Genomic DNA, 15914 nt, shown 5'->3' with positions numbered 1-15914 from the left:
AGAGGGAGAGCGAGGAAGGACAGAGCAGTGGAGGGAAGAGGAGGAGGAGGAGGAGGAGGAGGAGGAGGAGGAGGAGGAGGAGGAGGAGGAGCAGTACAAAAGACATGAAATGATAGGATGTAAGCTAGGGAGGAAAGGATAGAAGATCAGGACCGAAGTACGATACAGATGAGAGGAGGGATACAGGAGAGGAGGAGAGGAGGAGGGAGGAGAAGTGGGAGTGTGTGTGTATGAAGGTAGAGCTGAAAAAAAAAACAAAAAGAGGCAGCCAACAACAGCTGATCCTGGCCACCAAAACAACAGAAAGAGCAGCAAATCATCTCACTAAAAGTCATCCAGCACACGTCTGCAGAACGCCGTTGCTTTCAGTAACGGCACAAGCAAAGCTTCAAGCAAAGACGCTGAAAATAAAAAGACGTCACGTTGCTCCTCTGCGGCGTCTCGAACTTTAAAATTCAGTATACTGTTAAAAAAAAAAAAAAAACCCAATTAATAACGAGAACACGCAGAGGAGCAAGGGGTGAAACACACTTACAGGAAGCAGTAGAGCCCAAAATTAAGAGCGGTCTGGCAGCCACGTCTCCACGGAGACACCACAGCAGCTGGTAAATGTGCAGATACGTCTCGTGTCCACATTTACAGAGAATTTCTTCTCGTCTCACAGTGTTTCTACAAAAGCTGCAGCTTGACATTTGGTGACAACAACACATAAACTGCATCGCTGTGTGTGGGGGGGGGGGCGGGCGAGGGGGGGGGGTGTGGTCGTCGTACCTGTCGCAGAACACCATGGAGGTGGATCCACTGCTATGGTGGATGAGTCATCCTGTGTTCCTGCGGCGAATGATATATGTAAGAGAAATAGACGGATATAGCGTGTGGAAGTTGTACTGAATGAAAGTTTGTGTTTATCTTTACAGGAAGTGTTTATTTATTGTTGGTTTTCTGACACACCACTCTGCCCGATAGCTCCACTCTCAAGATACTTGCAACCCAAACTCTTGGCGAATGACGATCGCACCAGTTTCACGACCAAAAAACTCTCCGTATGCAAATAAAGTAATCCGCCTTATTCATCACAAAAGAAGAGCATATTTACAAAACCCAGTCTGACCATTACTTGCCTCTTTAATCCAGTTAAAACAGTCCATATTTTAAAGAAACTGGCTCACAACAAAACAACTCTTAACTGTCGACGCTCCCCTTCTCTCTGAACAAAGCCCAAACCCATGAAATGATCCAAAAAAAAAATCAATAAAAATACAACACTTCTTCAATAATAATTGAATATTTGCCTTTTTTCAAGTCTTGCACACACAGGACGACTACATCTATGCAACACTGAAACGCATGTGTATGCTTATGGATTAAAAAAACAAAAACTGACTGAAGATTCTTGTCACGACAGACACAGTTGAGATGTGATGAACAATGCTTTAACCCTACCCCCGGTTTCTCAATAAGAGCTGATCCTGGTTCAGTCAGCTGTTATTGAACCGTATTCATCCTTTAATCCACATGATAACGAGCAGCCTTGATTAAAAAAATAAAAATCAGGGGTTAACGTGACTGAAGGAGAGTCCTGAAGCTCAGGTCAGAGGAAACAGGAGAAGGGTTAAACATTGAGGTGCTGTTGGTGGCGTTTTTAACAAATGGGCTCAATTCACATCTTCTACATGATGATAACAGGTATGTAGTTTATGTCATTACTGTGTACACATGCATACGAGTGTGTGTATATACACCCACACACACACACACACACACACTCACACACACACACTCACATCTATCCATTGGAAACAAAAAAAAAATACTGAATTATTGGATAATGGTGACCAATTTGCAAATTGTATGCAGGATGTTAAACAGGGTTCCCACCCTCGGCTCAGTACCACCTGTCCTCATGAGGCTCTTTACGCTGTTAAGCTGCTATTTAAACATGAAAACAGTGAGGGAGGGATGAAGATTTATACACTTTAAAATGGAATTGTTAAAGCTCTTTCAGGTCCCAAAAAAAGAGAGACAGCCGGGACTCACTCATTACCGTGTTTTTAGTTCTAAGTTAAAGGGAAAGTTAAAGTCGTTTACAGTTTTATTTCTGTCTTCTGTGGCTCAGGAGGACCAGAGTTATCTCAGTTTACAGACTATTGTTCACTAGAGAGCCTGAAGTACAAACTAAAGGCCCTGAGCTTGGAAAAACAATTACTAGTCAGGGAGCTGCATTATGGGAAATGTAGGATCCTGTGTTTTTGTAGCCAAACCAGGGACAAAAGGATATCTCAGACTCTGCTGCATCCATTCTTTTAACCTTTTTTTTTTTTTTATAAATTTGTCTCTTGCAAGTCCTCAAACTTTAATTAAAAGAAGCCCTTTAATAAATCAGAGCTGATATTGACCTTCAGAAATGATTTTTTTCAACCGGCCCTCGTTGACTCTCGCTGATCCTGATCAACCTGATTCAGTGTCGGTTCGTATTAAATATGAACGACAATAATAAAACGACAGAACTGTTAGTCGACATCTGTGATAACTTCAAACAGAAAAACACTGACATTAAAAAGCCGAGGTTTCAGCCGCCGGAGGTTTCAGCCGCTTGGTTCTGACCCACGTCTCCTCCAGCAGCAGAACCAGAACAGGACAGACAAATGGAGGGGGCAATGCCATGGTAACCATGGCAACCACTACGCACCATGTTCCATTTTATGTCCAGATAAATTGCTTTGTAATCCATTGCTGGTTTACTATATAGTGAACTATAAAGACCCTGCATAATTTAATTTGAGGGTCTGAATTCTGAGTGTAAATTTCTCGGCTATATAAAAGACTCAAAACAAAACAAAAAAAAGTTATGTGCATGGCATGTGCACTAGTTTCTGCTTACCATCCCACAATGCAATGCTCCACACTTTATAGATGCAAAAATTTCCGTTGTGTGACGTTGTGCGATGACACAAAATGACAAGGATTAGTAAATGTTCCGATCTCTCCGTTTGCTGCTCACTATTATATGTCAAGTAGTGACTGAAGGAGATCCAACAAACAGCTACTGTTGAACACTTGTATGATTATACAAATAAAAGCTAAACTAGCTGTTTAATCCCCTCCCCTGCAGAAATCAGATCACTGCAGATAGAAACCTGTAAACAGATTACTTCAATGCACGTCAACCGCTCATTGACATCTGTAAAAATCAACCTACCAACTACGGCCAAAACAAAGAGAAGTCGACCGTTGCTGAGTCTCTGATTTAAAACGGACTCAGGTAGGAATTAAGAAACCGACAGACGCTAAACTACATTATTAAAATGGAAACTGTGGATGTAGATTTTGCAGTGAAAGTCTGAGATGTTGACTGTGGTTAGCTGCCTTTATCCCTGCTGATATCCAGTGTGTGTTTTAAATGTATAAGCAGTGTGAAGATGGCTATTTTTTTTTCTGCTACGCTACTATGAAGCCTTCGTAAAAGTCGCTGACATTCCCTGTCTCCAAATTTCTTTTTATGTTTCACAAATTCAATGACCAGTGGGAACCCTGGTTAGAAAGAGAATGTCAGGTAGTGTTAGAAAAGTAAGAGTCCAAAGCGTTTATATGGATAAACAAAAAAAAAATTAATTAGAAAAATAATAACGGAAACCTGGAATGCTGGAGGGCCATGTGGAAAAAACAAAAAAACAAAAAACCCAAGGTCAAAAAACAAAAGTTTGAAGACATGCAAGACAAAGGGAGGTGAAGTGGAAATATACTTGAAAGAAGCAGACGTACCATTAGTCGGATGCTTTGCAAACGACACAGAAAATCGTTTTACTGCCGGCATAGACAACAACTCTGAGGAAAAAAAAAAAATTCACTAGTGTTACCATGAGCCACAGTAACTTTTATATATATATCATGTTGTATCATGCCCTGTTCTTTTCTAATGTCAAAACGCAAAAGTGGAAAGATCAACCAACAGCTTCTAAACAAATGTTTTTTTTAGAATCTGATCTCTGGTTTCCAGTTGATGAGGAAGCTCTAAACTGAGGTTTACTGGTAAAACATAGATGTTTGAAGATGTTTGCAGGGCAACACATGGGTGGAGCATCTTCTGATGTCGAGGTGAAGATGAAATGAAATTCAACTTAGGAGGTGAAGACACGACAGGTAAGATACAAAAAAATAAAATAAAATTTAAAAAAAGACAGCGGAAAAGCAAGCCCAATATTCACGTCTTATTTCCTCTTTCCTTTTCCTCTAATCGTGGCGATGAGCAACAATCCCGGTGAACAGTTTAAAGCCGTTCAGCCTCTCTGTCGTATACTGAGACAACAATGAAAAAATGTCCACTGAGTTCGCCTGGACCGGATTTAAGCTGGACCTCTTCTACGCTAAGATGCTTCAGCATGAAAACAAATGAAGATATATATATATATATGACACACTACACTCACAGAGGAGCATGCACTGAAACGTCACAATAATTTGGGGGGGGCGTACTGACTGCGTCCAGACCAGAACGCTTCCTTTGGTTCTTGAAAATGAGGTGTAACAAGATGGATGACAAAGACCGACAGCAGAGGCTGTGTACACATGTGAGAGAGAGACGACCAGGAGGATGGCAGCTGAGACGAGACGAGAGTCTGTATGATACCACAGTGACATCTACTGGACGACATGACGACAGACATCGATGTCAGCTAAACACACACAACCATGGCCGGGGGGAGGGGGGAGGGGGTGGGGGTGGGGGCATGGTGGCCATGTTTTTTGATGCATCTTTATTAAAGCCCTGAATTTTAATATGTTTGACAGATTGTTTTCAAATAAAAATATTATTCAAAAAAAAAAAAAAAAAAGAAAAAGGTTTGAATAATATTTGCACAGTTACAGCCCTGGCTTCCACACTCAATCAGCAGAGGGCCGAGAAACTCAGAATAATGTGCAAAAAAATAAAAATATTAAGAGTGGATGATGTAAAACTGCTGAATGACTTCTGCTACTGAATCACAATTTATTACCCAATTTAAATGTCATCAGATTGTTTATTTATTATTATTTATTATTGTTATTTCTTAAATGACATTGGCTACTAGTAGTTTTTTTTACTAAATAGTGTTTTAGATTTTGGGTTCAGTGCAAATATTAACTGTAATAGGAAGTCATTGCAGCTATGGTTCATGCAATAAATCAATAAATCAATAAATAAACATGGGAGGATAATGATCTTGAGAGCGAGGGGAAGTTAAGAGATATGTACTGATGAACTGTTGCTTCATACATGCATTGGCCCTAAAAAAAATATATATATATTGTGTGCTGATCAGAATGAAAAATAAAAGAAACACTCATTGTTGACTGAACCCCAAACTTGTCTAAAAATGACAAATGTGGACTGATTGGAAGCAGAAATAGCCGCTGCACACTTAATGTTGCAGTTTAAAAACATATGAAACAATATCTTATATAATGCAGCTAGTAGACTCCACTAACTAATGTATAATTATCTAATACACTATAAAAAAACAAAACATCTAGAAGTTGTTGTTACATTCACTATTCTCTGTGAAGCTACATTATCTATAGTCTATGTTCTGATTGGAGGGTTTAATTGGGCCTGAGGCAGCATATATGAACCGCTAAAAAAGAAATACAGCAATTTTACTCGAAGTGGTGTGAAAAAAAAAAAAAAAAGATGGAACCACAGTGGTTTTGGAGACTAGAATGAATATGGAATCTAATAAATACAGAAACTACAAAAAACATGACTATAAAATACTGTAATATACATGTATGGGCACATATATTTCTCCTGTCCGAATAACTGCTGTTATTTTTCACATCATCCAACTACTGTGATAAATACTTTTTTCCACACTAAACTTACAGTACTGCTCTATATGTTTAAGTGCCCGGTTTCCCCCACAGGGCATCGCTCAGGATGTCAAACTTACAGTATTTTACATTTGAGGACTGAGTGAAATGTGTCAGACACTGATCTGCTGTTGCCCTGTGTGAGGTAAGTGAAGGAGCGCGGTCTCAAACACGTACCGTCTTTGTAGGACAGACTGCCGGTGGAGAATTTTTTGCGGTGTGCGCGTGCGTAGTCCTGCAGGTTAGGGGCGCTAGAGGACCCACCTAGGACAGTGGTGCTGAAGAGCCCGGCGCACTGAGAGCCTGCGAGGGGGGGGGGGGGAGGGTTGGGGGGTCGAGGGGGGGGGGGTTGGGGGGTTAGTCACCACTACATAACATGCTGTTACTCAAACATCTGTCCAAAGAGAGAGACAGAGAAAGAAAGAGAAGGAAAGACAGAAAGAAACAGAAAAAAAAAGAGAGACAGGCAGACACAAAGACCCAGAGGAGACCATGCAACTCCAACATCTCTGCACTCCTCACGAAAGGCTGGAGACAGATTTAAAGTTTTAGCCACTAAGTCAGGTTATGGAGCTAAAAAAAAAAAGAAAATATCCACCCTGAAATCATTTCACAGTGTTTCTTATTGATTTGTGACACCTACAATGCATTAAGTGTAATTTTGTAATTATTATTATGCTTTAATCTGCAGTTATAGATTTCCTACGTTTCCCAGGAAGCCTTTCAACATTAGTGCAAATAGAGAGCTCAATAGAGCACAACAGTAAGAGAAAACAGAGATAAAAAGAGACAAAATGAGATCAATGGTGGTGACTTTTCTCTGATCTGATGAGCCTCTTCCTGAAGGAACATCAGTGTAAAATGAGGCTTCACACTTTAATTCTGAGGGACGTGATGTTTATCTCTGATGTTTTAGACTGCTGACACTTTCATCACCACCACGAACTTGCTACCAAACAAAACTGACCTAGAAATCCAAATTGGGGCATATCTTTTTTTTTTTTTTTTAAAGAGCACTACATCAGAGCTTAAAAGCTGCAGAGTCGGTCTATCAGGCTTATAATGAAGGAGGGAAAAGATCTGAGTCTTACTGCGATGGAGAGAGGAGGCAGTATGTATGGACCTGCATGACGGTTAAAACTTTGGATGTGAACAGAATTTAACACCTCAGTAGCCTGTCTGAAGACGCTACTGGCACCAACATTTGATCTCAATTAACTAATTGATGTAAAAACTGGGCTGGGCTGGTTTCCCAGACAAAGATTAAACACATTGTTGGATTTAACTACATTTGGAGATTCTTCATGCAAAAAGAGATTTTTCAGGACCAGGATAATCTCTTTGGAAACTGAGTTGAGTTATAAAAGCACGTATGGTAAAGCTACAGTTCTCATCATTACTTTACATCAACAATCTCAAACTGAGTATCAGTTACTGACACTGTTCTCTAAAAGGCAAGTATTTAAACTCCACATGTTTATCAGACATCTATTGCAAGAATGAAGTGACAAAAACGTTAACTTCAACAGTGTTTCGTTACCTCTCACTATTCCATGTAAGTGCACATTAAAACTGGAATATTCTCACAAGTAAAATGTTCTTAAAGACTAATGATTGTCATTAAACTACTGTAATTGGAGGCTAGTTTTCTTACAAAACAAGCAAATGTATCAACAAACACATTTATAAAATCTGTAGAAATGACATAAAAGACCATCTGACTGCATGCATTTCCCCCACACACAGTGAAAACAGCACTCAAAATATATTATTTCCATTTATGATGATGTCCTCCCAGATCAAAAGTCATCTATGAAACCTGATCATCCCTCCCACTCCCACAGCCATTTCACACTGTAATGAATACACACAGTTGCCACGACAACAGAGCATTATGACACCTACCTAATCCACTTTGTTTCATCTCAGGGGACTGACGCGAGCAGAGCGAGAAGAGGCGATAACTGCCCACTTTGGAGGACGATGTCTCCGACAGAACCTGGTGGAAAACAAGACGACAGTCAGACGGTGGTAACACGGTAGCTCGAGCATATTCGATATCATACGCCGGTCTGCACTGTTGGCTGCCGGTTTGCAGTGTGAAATATGACCTTGGACGAGAGGAGAGGCCAAAACCACAGAGGAGAAACTCCTGGTCTATAAATCACACTGATTATATAAGTGACTAAAAAAATACACCGTGTCTGTGGAGGTTAATGACTCAACAGATTCGGCTGCATTCACACCGAATCAGCTGCAGGGTGGAGCGGAGGTGTGCTGGGGGGGTTGTGGGTGTGTTTATTTGTGCTTTACAACGTAACCGCTGTGAAACAATCAGAATATAATGTTTTATTGATCTGATTAACCGGCTTTCTCGCTACCAGCGCTCCCTCTCTTCATTCACTGTCTAGCTCGCTCGACCACAGCCGCTCTCTCTCGTCTTTTTTAAGATGAGTCGGGAAGTCTAACTTTACTAACGTTATCAAGCGAAGAGAAACGTCCTCCCCTCGTCCTAGCAACGTCTCTGTCCTCCCTCATAGCAGACTTTACAACTCTTAGTCTGATCTCCTGTTGTGATTGGCCGCCACAGCCTTTAGCCGCAGTGACGTCGGGTTGTGTTTCTCCAAATGGTGACTCTGGCTCAACTCTCCGGCCGCACTACCCTCATTGAAATGAATGGCGTTTTCGCCGCACCGCCTGATTTGGTGTGGTCCATAATTAAAGGGGCTTTGAAACTGAGATAATTGTAAAGTGTCTGCTGTTTTCCTTGATTAGGTGCATCAGTCTTTGCGTCTCACCTCCATGGATCCAGTCTTATGATTGCGTATGAGTGGGGACCTCCTCTGAATGGTGATTGGCTCAGACAGTGGCACAGCGCGGTCCGTTTCATCCCGTGAGAGGTCCTCCAGGCTGCCGGGGTCGGTTTGTTTCTGCCCGTTCTGAATGAGCAGAGAGAAAAAAAAAAAAAAAAAAATAGAGGACGCATGCTGCCATCTGCAGAACAATAACACACTGTGAAAACGTTTGAATGTGATTCTACCTGTCGTGCTACCTCTGCAGAAGCCGGCCTGAAGCCAAAACCGGTCGGTGCGTTCTCCTCCTCCTCAACGCCTTTGACCCCTGGGCTGAAGTGAAGCTCTACGTGGAACCGTTCCTCCGAGGTGAGATCCTTCAAGGGGGAACAAGGCAGATACTTGTCATCACACTTGCAAAGTAACTTCAACATCACAAACACAAGATCCACCTGAGCCGCTGTCCCTAGACATCATGATACAACGAGGAGGAAAAAGTAGAGCGTCTGCACACTGGATTTTAGCTCCCAAAATATCATTATCGGACCTGATAAATAATCAAAATCACATACATTTAAAAGTACCTGAAAGAATCACATAAAACAGTCACATTCCTGCAAAATATATCCAAAAAACATCTTAAAAATTGTTAAATTGTTTGTTGTAAAATATACATATTGATAAAAAGAGATACAGCTTAACAAGGCACTATAGAAAATTTAACAAGATTTAATCTGTCAAAGCTTCAAAACCTCAATTACCTACAAGCAAAGATGAAACTTTTATATTCTCTTCAAGTTTAACTCATTCAACACTTCAATCACAGCTTTATTAACACACTGAGGAACAAAACCTCCACTTATGTTACACTTTACACACAACCTAGATGATACAATGTCCCAGACACCATGTGCAACAGAAGCTTCACATACTAACAGAAAATTAAACACACAAAAAACAAAACATTACCTTATTGTTGTCTTCATACAGCATGATGACAATCTGAGTCATGTAGTTGAGTTCAGAGACAGCACTGAGGTAATCCATGGCTCGCTTCCACTGCTGGTCTTTCTCTTCCTGTTGCAGACAAACACAGCAGTTTCAACGTTAACCTCCCTCTATGAGAAGCATTCATCATTAGAAATATAATAAAAACATTAATAGTCCCGTTGAACTATGAATGGTTATATTAAGGTTTGACTGCTTACATCAAGCAAACCTCCGTAACGGAAAATGCTGAGCAGAGAGTGGACGTGACTCTCGCTGGTGAAATATAAACGTGTCCTGACGTGGCGGCCGGGAGACATCACTCCACGAGAATACCTGCAAATAAAAATAAACTGTGTTAGATGCTTCAAAATATTCTGTCAGTCTAAAACTTTTCATGTCTTTCTATATAAACAGCCTTTTATATATATTTCATCTCAGACTCACAGAGGGTGAAGTTTGTTGACAGACTCGTCCTCGTGGGTCCTCTGCAGGTCCAGCTGGATCTTTCTGACCAACGGGAGGCAGTAGGCGTAGGCAATGTCCAATTTTTCAACTTTATTTATTCCGTATTCCTGTAAAAACAAATAAAGTTTTGCTCAAACAGCTATTTAACTGCTGAACTGATAATACCAATAACAGCAGCTCACTGCTCTCAAATGAGTCTTAATTACGATGATGCTAAAGTAAAGATTTAGATTTTCTAATGTTAAAAACACAACAAAAACATGCATTAATTAATCATGGAAAATGAAGTTAAATAGTTGACAAAACATTTAAAAATATATATATATATATTTTATTTCCAGGCCTTTAACTGTGAATGATGAAAACACAAAAACACACTCTTGCTTCAGCATTGTTATTACATTTTAATCTGTTTCTGATTTTTCTCCTTTAAATATGAAACATTCAGTGACCAAACTCGCTTTTGTGCAGAATTAAAAGTGAGTAAATCACAACATTTCTTAATTACCTGCCAAATTTCGCAACTGTGCATTCCTTCTTGTTCTCTAAACATATCTTTAAACTCAAACAGGTCAAGAATATAGTTCTTTGCAGTAGTCCAGATGTAACTCGTGTCCTTTCCTCCTCCTCTCTCTCACCTGTGGGATGACGATGTCGGCCAGAGCGTGAGACAGTCTGAACAGCTCCAGCGTGTCCTCCAGACCCAGAGTGGCGTTGTGGATGACATCGTACTTCACGCAGTCGTAAATGTCGGGTATTTTACTGATGTCGTAGCGGCCGTTCTTCATGCGGAAGTCTCTCTCCAGTTTGGACCAGCGCTGCAGCATCAGCTCCAGTGTCTCGCTGTGGTACAGCTGCAGGTCTGAGGAGGACAGACGAAGACGAGGAAGACTGTGAGAATATCCTAAGACACTATATTGAGGTTTTCCACCCCATTAATGATAAATCAAAGATGCATTTGATTTGGATTTTGATAGAAATGTGATTAAATTAAAACTGTTGCCAGTAAAATATGTTGCTGACTTTCTCAAATGTCATTTTTCAATATTTTGAGTGCTACAAATTCTGTTCATCTCCATCGTATTGGCTGGAAACAGAAATGTCTGAGCCGGATTATCTCTACACTTTGCCAAATTAAACCAAAACTATTCTCATAGTTATATACCACCAGTGATAATAAAAAGACTTTTGATAATAAAAAGGAAACGTTGAAATCATCCGACGGCTGATGAAGGGATTCGGCTCACCAGCTGACTTGGGGTCCTCCATTCTTTTGCGGATCTGGGAGGTGAGGCTCTGAATGAGGGCGTAGACCTGGTCGCATGTGGCCACTGGGTTCTGGACTATCTTCATTGAATTCACCAAAGAGGCGCTACAGGTTGGGGCCAACTGTCACACACACACACACACACACACACACACACACACACACACAAGAGAAAAACCCCACAGCACTTTCATTAAAAAGCCAATTAAAAAGAACACAGAACAAATTAATTCTGACTATTTTCACAGCACAAAGACTTCAAAAGGCCGCTACGTGTGTGCGACTTTGTAATTTGATTTAATAATTAATCTGCAAACAGCACATGAAATGTAATCCTTTCTGCTTTCATTACAAGCAGTTAGTAATCCTGTGCATGATCAAAGGAGATATCGTCTGGCGATTAGGTAGACAGACAGGTTAATATGTCTCTACATATCATCCTCCCGGTCTAACAACTACTGTGGGAAACATTTGTCAAAAAAAAAACCTACTTCTACAGTTTGGGAGGAGTGGCTGTAAGTGGTTTTAGATTTTGAAGATGCATAAAAACGTGTACACGGCTAATGATAACCACAAAACAGAACTTGTTGGCCTGTAAGCAGCTCAACTTATGCATTTAGGGATGAGTGAATTTCTCATTTAAACCACAAATGTAAATCATGAGGAATAAGTTTTTAATCCTCTATGTTCTGGTTCAGTATTGTCTGTCCCAAGAACTTGTTCCTTGCAAAGATTTAACATCTTTAACCACAAACTAAATCTCAATCCATCCCTCCTCATGAGCTACAGACTGATCACTAAACTGCAGTTAATCTGTAAATTATTATACTTTTACTGCAGCTGATCCAGATGCTGCAACCAGACTTTAAAAAACAAAAACAGGTCACGACACATGATGCATGACATCACATGTGCTTCCTGTGTCAAAACCACCGTCTACTGATTTACAGCTTTGTTTCTCAACGTCGTTTCCCTCCTCCTTCCCTCTCGGAACAGACGACTAAGCTAATCACCCTGTCGTAGTCTTCGTCGGTGAAGTCCCTGTCCTTCTGCAGAATCTCGTGGAGTCGGGCCTTGACGCGGTGCTGGCAGCTGCTCAGCGAGTCGCTGTCGTTGTCCAGCAGGCCGTTCATGTTGGCGCTCTTCACCATCTGCACCAGGATGGGGGTCAGCTCACCCTCCAGAGCCAGCAAGCCCTGCTCACACACACACACACACGGACACACAAAACAAACCAAATGAAGTGTAGTCTGTGATTTGTTTTGGCAACATATTTGATGTAAAGTGATAGTGATGCATTCCTGTGTTTTTACAACAGTGCAGAGATCATTTAGATCAGCAGTGTGGAAAGTATTTTGATATGACAATATGTTCCTGACATGACAGTGATCTACACAGTGTAAATATATCAAACAACTGTTATAAAATAATACAGTAAAAGGTTATTGTCACAGTTACAGTTATTACATATCAGTCAGGACTCCCTTACATGTAAAGCTGCTGTTTATCTCTAAAAGGCTAAAAGATCAGTTTTGGCTCAGAGAAGGCTGCTTTCTCCTGAAAATGTGTCTTTTAGTGTCATTTAAGTCTACAGGTGGCGCTCTTTTCTTTCTGTTCAAACAAAATGTAGATTCCTGCTTGTTTTAACTACAGTTTTTCTATTAAATCAAAACCAACAGGTGTAGATATTTCTGTAAATGTAAAAAGCATCACCTTCTACATGGAAGAGAATTTTAATTGCTTTATAATCAAGTAAAACACTTTAATTAACCGGCTGTAGGTTGAATCAAATGTTTTAATTGTGATACAAAGCAAATAAATAACAAGAAAATAAAAATATAAGACCCTACTCTCTGGACGCTGCTTACATTATTCATTTCTAGTTGACATTGTGCGTGTATGTGATGTGTTATTGTGTGTAGCTTTGTATTTTGTATGTGTGTGTTTTTTGCTTTGTACTGTTTGTTATTGTGCTGTTATATGTTTTATTTGTAACGGACTGTAGATTAAAAAATAGCTTTAAAGCTAACTCTGGTAGAGTACATCAAATGTTAACATTTATATGTTTAAAACTGTACATTGTCCCAATAAATACAATAACAATAATTATTACCTTTGCGAAAGCTGCGGCCGTCATCTGCACCCTGCCTTCGTCAGACGCGTATATCTTCAGGTCATGTCTGTAGGTGCTGTGTAACCGTAGCAACCCGCAGCCTGGAAATCCAGCATAGTCTCCTACAAGGACACACAGAGACAAAACAACAGCATTTGTGATTGTACACACATATATATATATATATATATATATATATATATATATACATATACATATATATATATATATATATACTGCCCATGCTGGTTTAAAAGACACTCTGGATCTCTGCCAGGATGAATTCTGACTTTAACTGAGTGACAATGAAACGCCAGCAGGAAGGCGTTTTTTTGTGACGGGCAGAGGAATTCATACCAACTAAAAAACAAGCTCATGTGTGACTTAAGACACACTAACTGTGTCCCACATGTCCATCTGCAACTGGGCTAAAATATCTTATGATTTGTTTTCTCTTCCTTATTGAAGAGTGTCGCTTTCCTCGTCCAGTTTTTTTCTTTGTTTACGTCTCATGTCCTAACATCTCATATTCTAAAGATCCTAAACAACCTTTATGTGTTCCACCTTTCTTTGCTTCTTTGTCACTGCTGTATCTCATTTCCTTTGGTTAGAGTCACGTCTTTGATCTGTGATACGAGCACAAACACTGTCCTGGAAGCACCTCGCCGCGTTAACCCAGATTATCTTGTTTACAGCAGAGTTATGTAAGGAAGTAATGAGAACAGCAGAGGAAAAAGAAGAGAGATTATTTGCAGGCAGAACAGCTTTAAAGTACAAACTATTTTTTGGAATTTGACATAACAGAAACAGTTTAATTATATGAATAAAACTAATAACAGGATCTACATATTAGATTGTTGCTTAAGCATCATTGTTTATGGAGACTGTACATAATAATAAACTATTTATACAATATTCTCTTTCTGAGGATCTTCCACTGTGTCTTATAGATACAGAACAGAGGGATAATGGTCTTTTGACCCACTTTTCATGAACCTCTTCCCGCCTCTTGTTCTGACCTTATATGGATCAGAGGCAGCTCAGTGTGGTGGCACATAAGCAACTCCAACTCAGCCTCTTAGTAGGGCAGCGATTAACGATTATTTTCATTATTGATTAATCATTTAGCCGATTTTAAAAATGTCCATTCCAGTTTCCAAGAGTCCACAATGACGTCTTGTTTTGTCTGACTGACAGTTCAGATTTACAGTGATATAAAACAGCAGTAAAACCTCATAATAGAGAAGCCGACACACCAGAATTTAGATATTCTTTCTTTAAAAAAATAACTCAAAACGATTTATTAGTTATCAAATTAGTTACAGATTAATTTACTGTCAAACAACATGAGTGATGGTGGTTTGTTTCTGTATACGCTTTAGCATTCTGATATGTTTCCATATATCTGATGCTTTAACTGAACTGTTATAACATCTCCCCAACAAACACCGATTATAAATTTCTGACAAACATTAAATACAACAGGACGGACGTGGTTTGAGTCTAGAAACCCTGCTGTGTGTGTGTGTCTCACCTTGTCCTCCGGGGTACATACAGCGAAAGGCCCTTCCAAGCTCCTCAGCCTGCACTCTGCCAGCAGGAGTCAGCTCTCCTCCCCACTTCAGCACCAGAAGCAGAGACGGACCTTCCTTACGCGTATCTGCAAACACAATCCAGAGGAAAACAATCAACAGTCGCTCCAGTGTTTATATACCAACACCAGTATACGCATGTTGAGAGACTGATTCCTTCCTACCTTCTTCCTCACTCGAGGTTTTGGGCTGCCCATGGGGCAGGTAGGTTAGTTGCACTTTTCTGTTGATCCCCGAGAAGTGGCCGTACCTTTAATCAGTAGGAAACATAACACATCTGGGATCATTAAAAGCCAAAGCTAACAGACTACTAATAATGTGGTGTTACTAATGTAGAAACTAGAGCTGGTTAATTAGCTGATTAATAAATTGAAAAATTAATCATTGTCATTATACAAGCAAAAATTTGCTCTCAACTTTGCTGCTTTTCCTTATCATACATGATAACAAACTGAATATATTTGGGTGTTGGACTCTGGCAAGTTATAAAAGCCATTTTTTTTACCATTTTCTGACATTTTACAGACCAAATGATCAATCTAGAAAATAATAGATTAATTGATAATGAAAATAATCATTAGTTGCTCCAGTTGAAACAGGTGAGAAATGTCCAGTTCATGTTTTATATTCTCTGAAATAGCATTAGTGTCTCTACGTTATCATGCCGATATGTGTGAAGGTCAGAAAACTATTTGCTGTTACAATTTGCAGACATGTAAAAAGGTCTGAGAGACAATGGGCTTCTTCTCTCTGTGTACAGACTGTTTATTCAGCTCCGTATGGCAGATAGTGACTCATGTGTCATAAGCACAGAGAGCAGAGAGAGAGAGAGAGAGAGGAAGCCAAAA

The 15914-nt window shown here is 40.0% G+C and overlaps 1 protein-coding gene across 17 annotated transcripts in view; it reads right to left on the bottom strand.

Annotated features, from left to right (window-relative positions):
• Positions 1-15914, bottom strand: part of ppip5k1a (diphosphoinositol pentakisphosphate kinase 1a) — a 36868-nt gene that overhangs the window by 5867 nt on the left and 15087 nt on the right. For 4 of the 17 annotated variants that reach the window (XR_010931247.1, XM_067608029.1, XM_067608284.1 and 1 more), the window contains exons 14-27: positions 15231-15316; positions 15009-15134; positions 13475-13596; positions 12375-12557; positions 11342-11483; positions 10733-10956; positions 10074-10201; positions 9848-9962; positions 9609-9716; positions 8888-9016; positions 8646-8786; positions 7753-7846; positions 6025-6150; positions 772-831 (exon numbers count right to left, since the gene is read on the bottom strand). Coding sequence is in view for 16 of the 17 variants with exons in the window: in XM_067608029.1 (XP_067464130.1) it covers positions 772-831; positions 6025-6150; positions 7753-7846; positions 8646-8786; positions 8888-9016; positions 9609-9716; positions 9848-9962; positions 10074-10201; positions 10733-10956; positions 11342-11483; positions 12375-12557; positions 13475-13596; positions 15009-15134; positions 15231-15316 (1784 nt within the window). In the remaining variant the exon portion in view is untranslated. Of the gene's footprint in view, positions 1-771; positions 832-3762; positions 3826-6024; positions 6151-7752; positions 7847-8645; positions 8787-8887; positions 9017-9608; positions 9717-9847; positions 9963-10073; positions 10202-10732; positions 10957-11341; positions 11484-12374; positions 12558-13474; positions 13597-15008; positions 15135-15230; positions 15317-15914 lie in introns of all 17 variants that reach the window. The other 13 variants (XM_067608112.1, XM_067608361.1, XM_067608197.1 and 10 more) reach the window with 9 other exon arrangements.

Source organism: Thunnus thynnus, chromosome 1, assembly GCF_963924715.1.
Source record: "Thunnus thynnus chromosome 1, fThuThy2.1, whole genome shotgun sequence".
NCBI lineage: Eukaryota > Metazoa > Chordata > Actinopteri > Scombriformes > Scombridae > Thunnus > Thunnus thynnus.
Note: the sequence above shows the minus strand (reverse complement) of the source record. Positions and strands in the feature narration are given on the sequence as shown.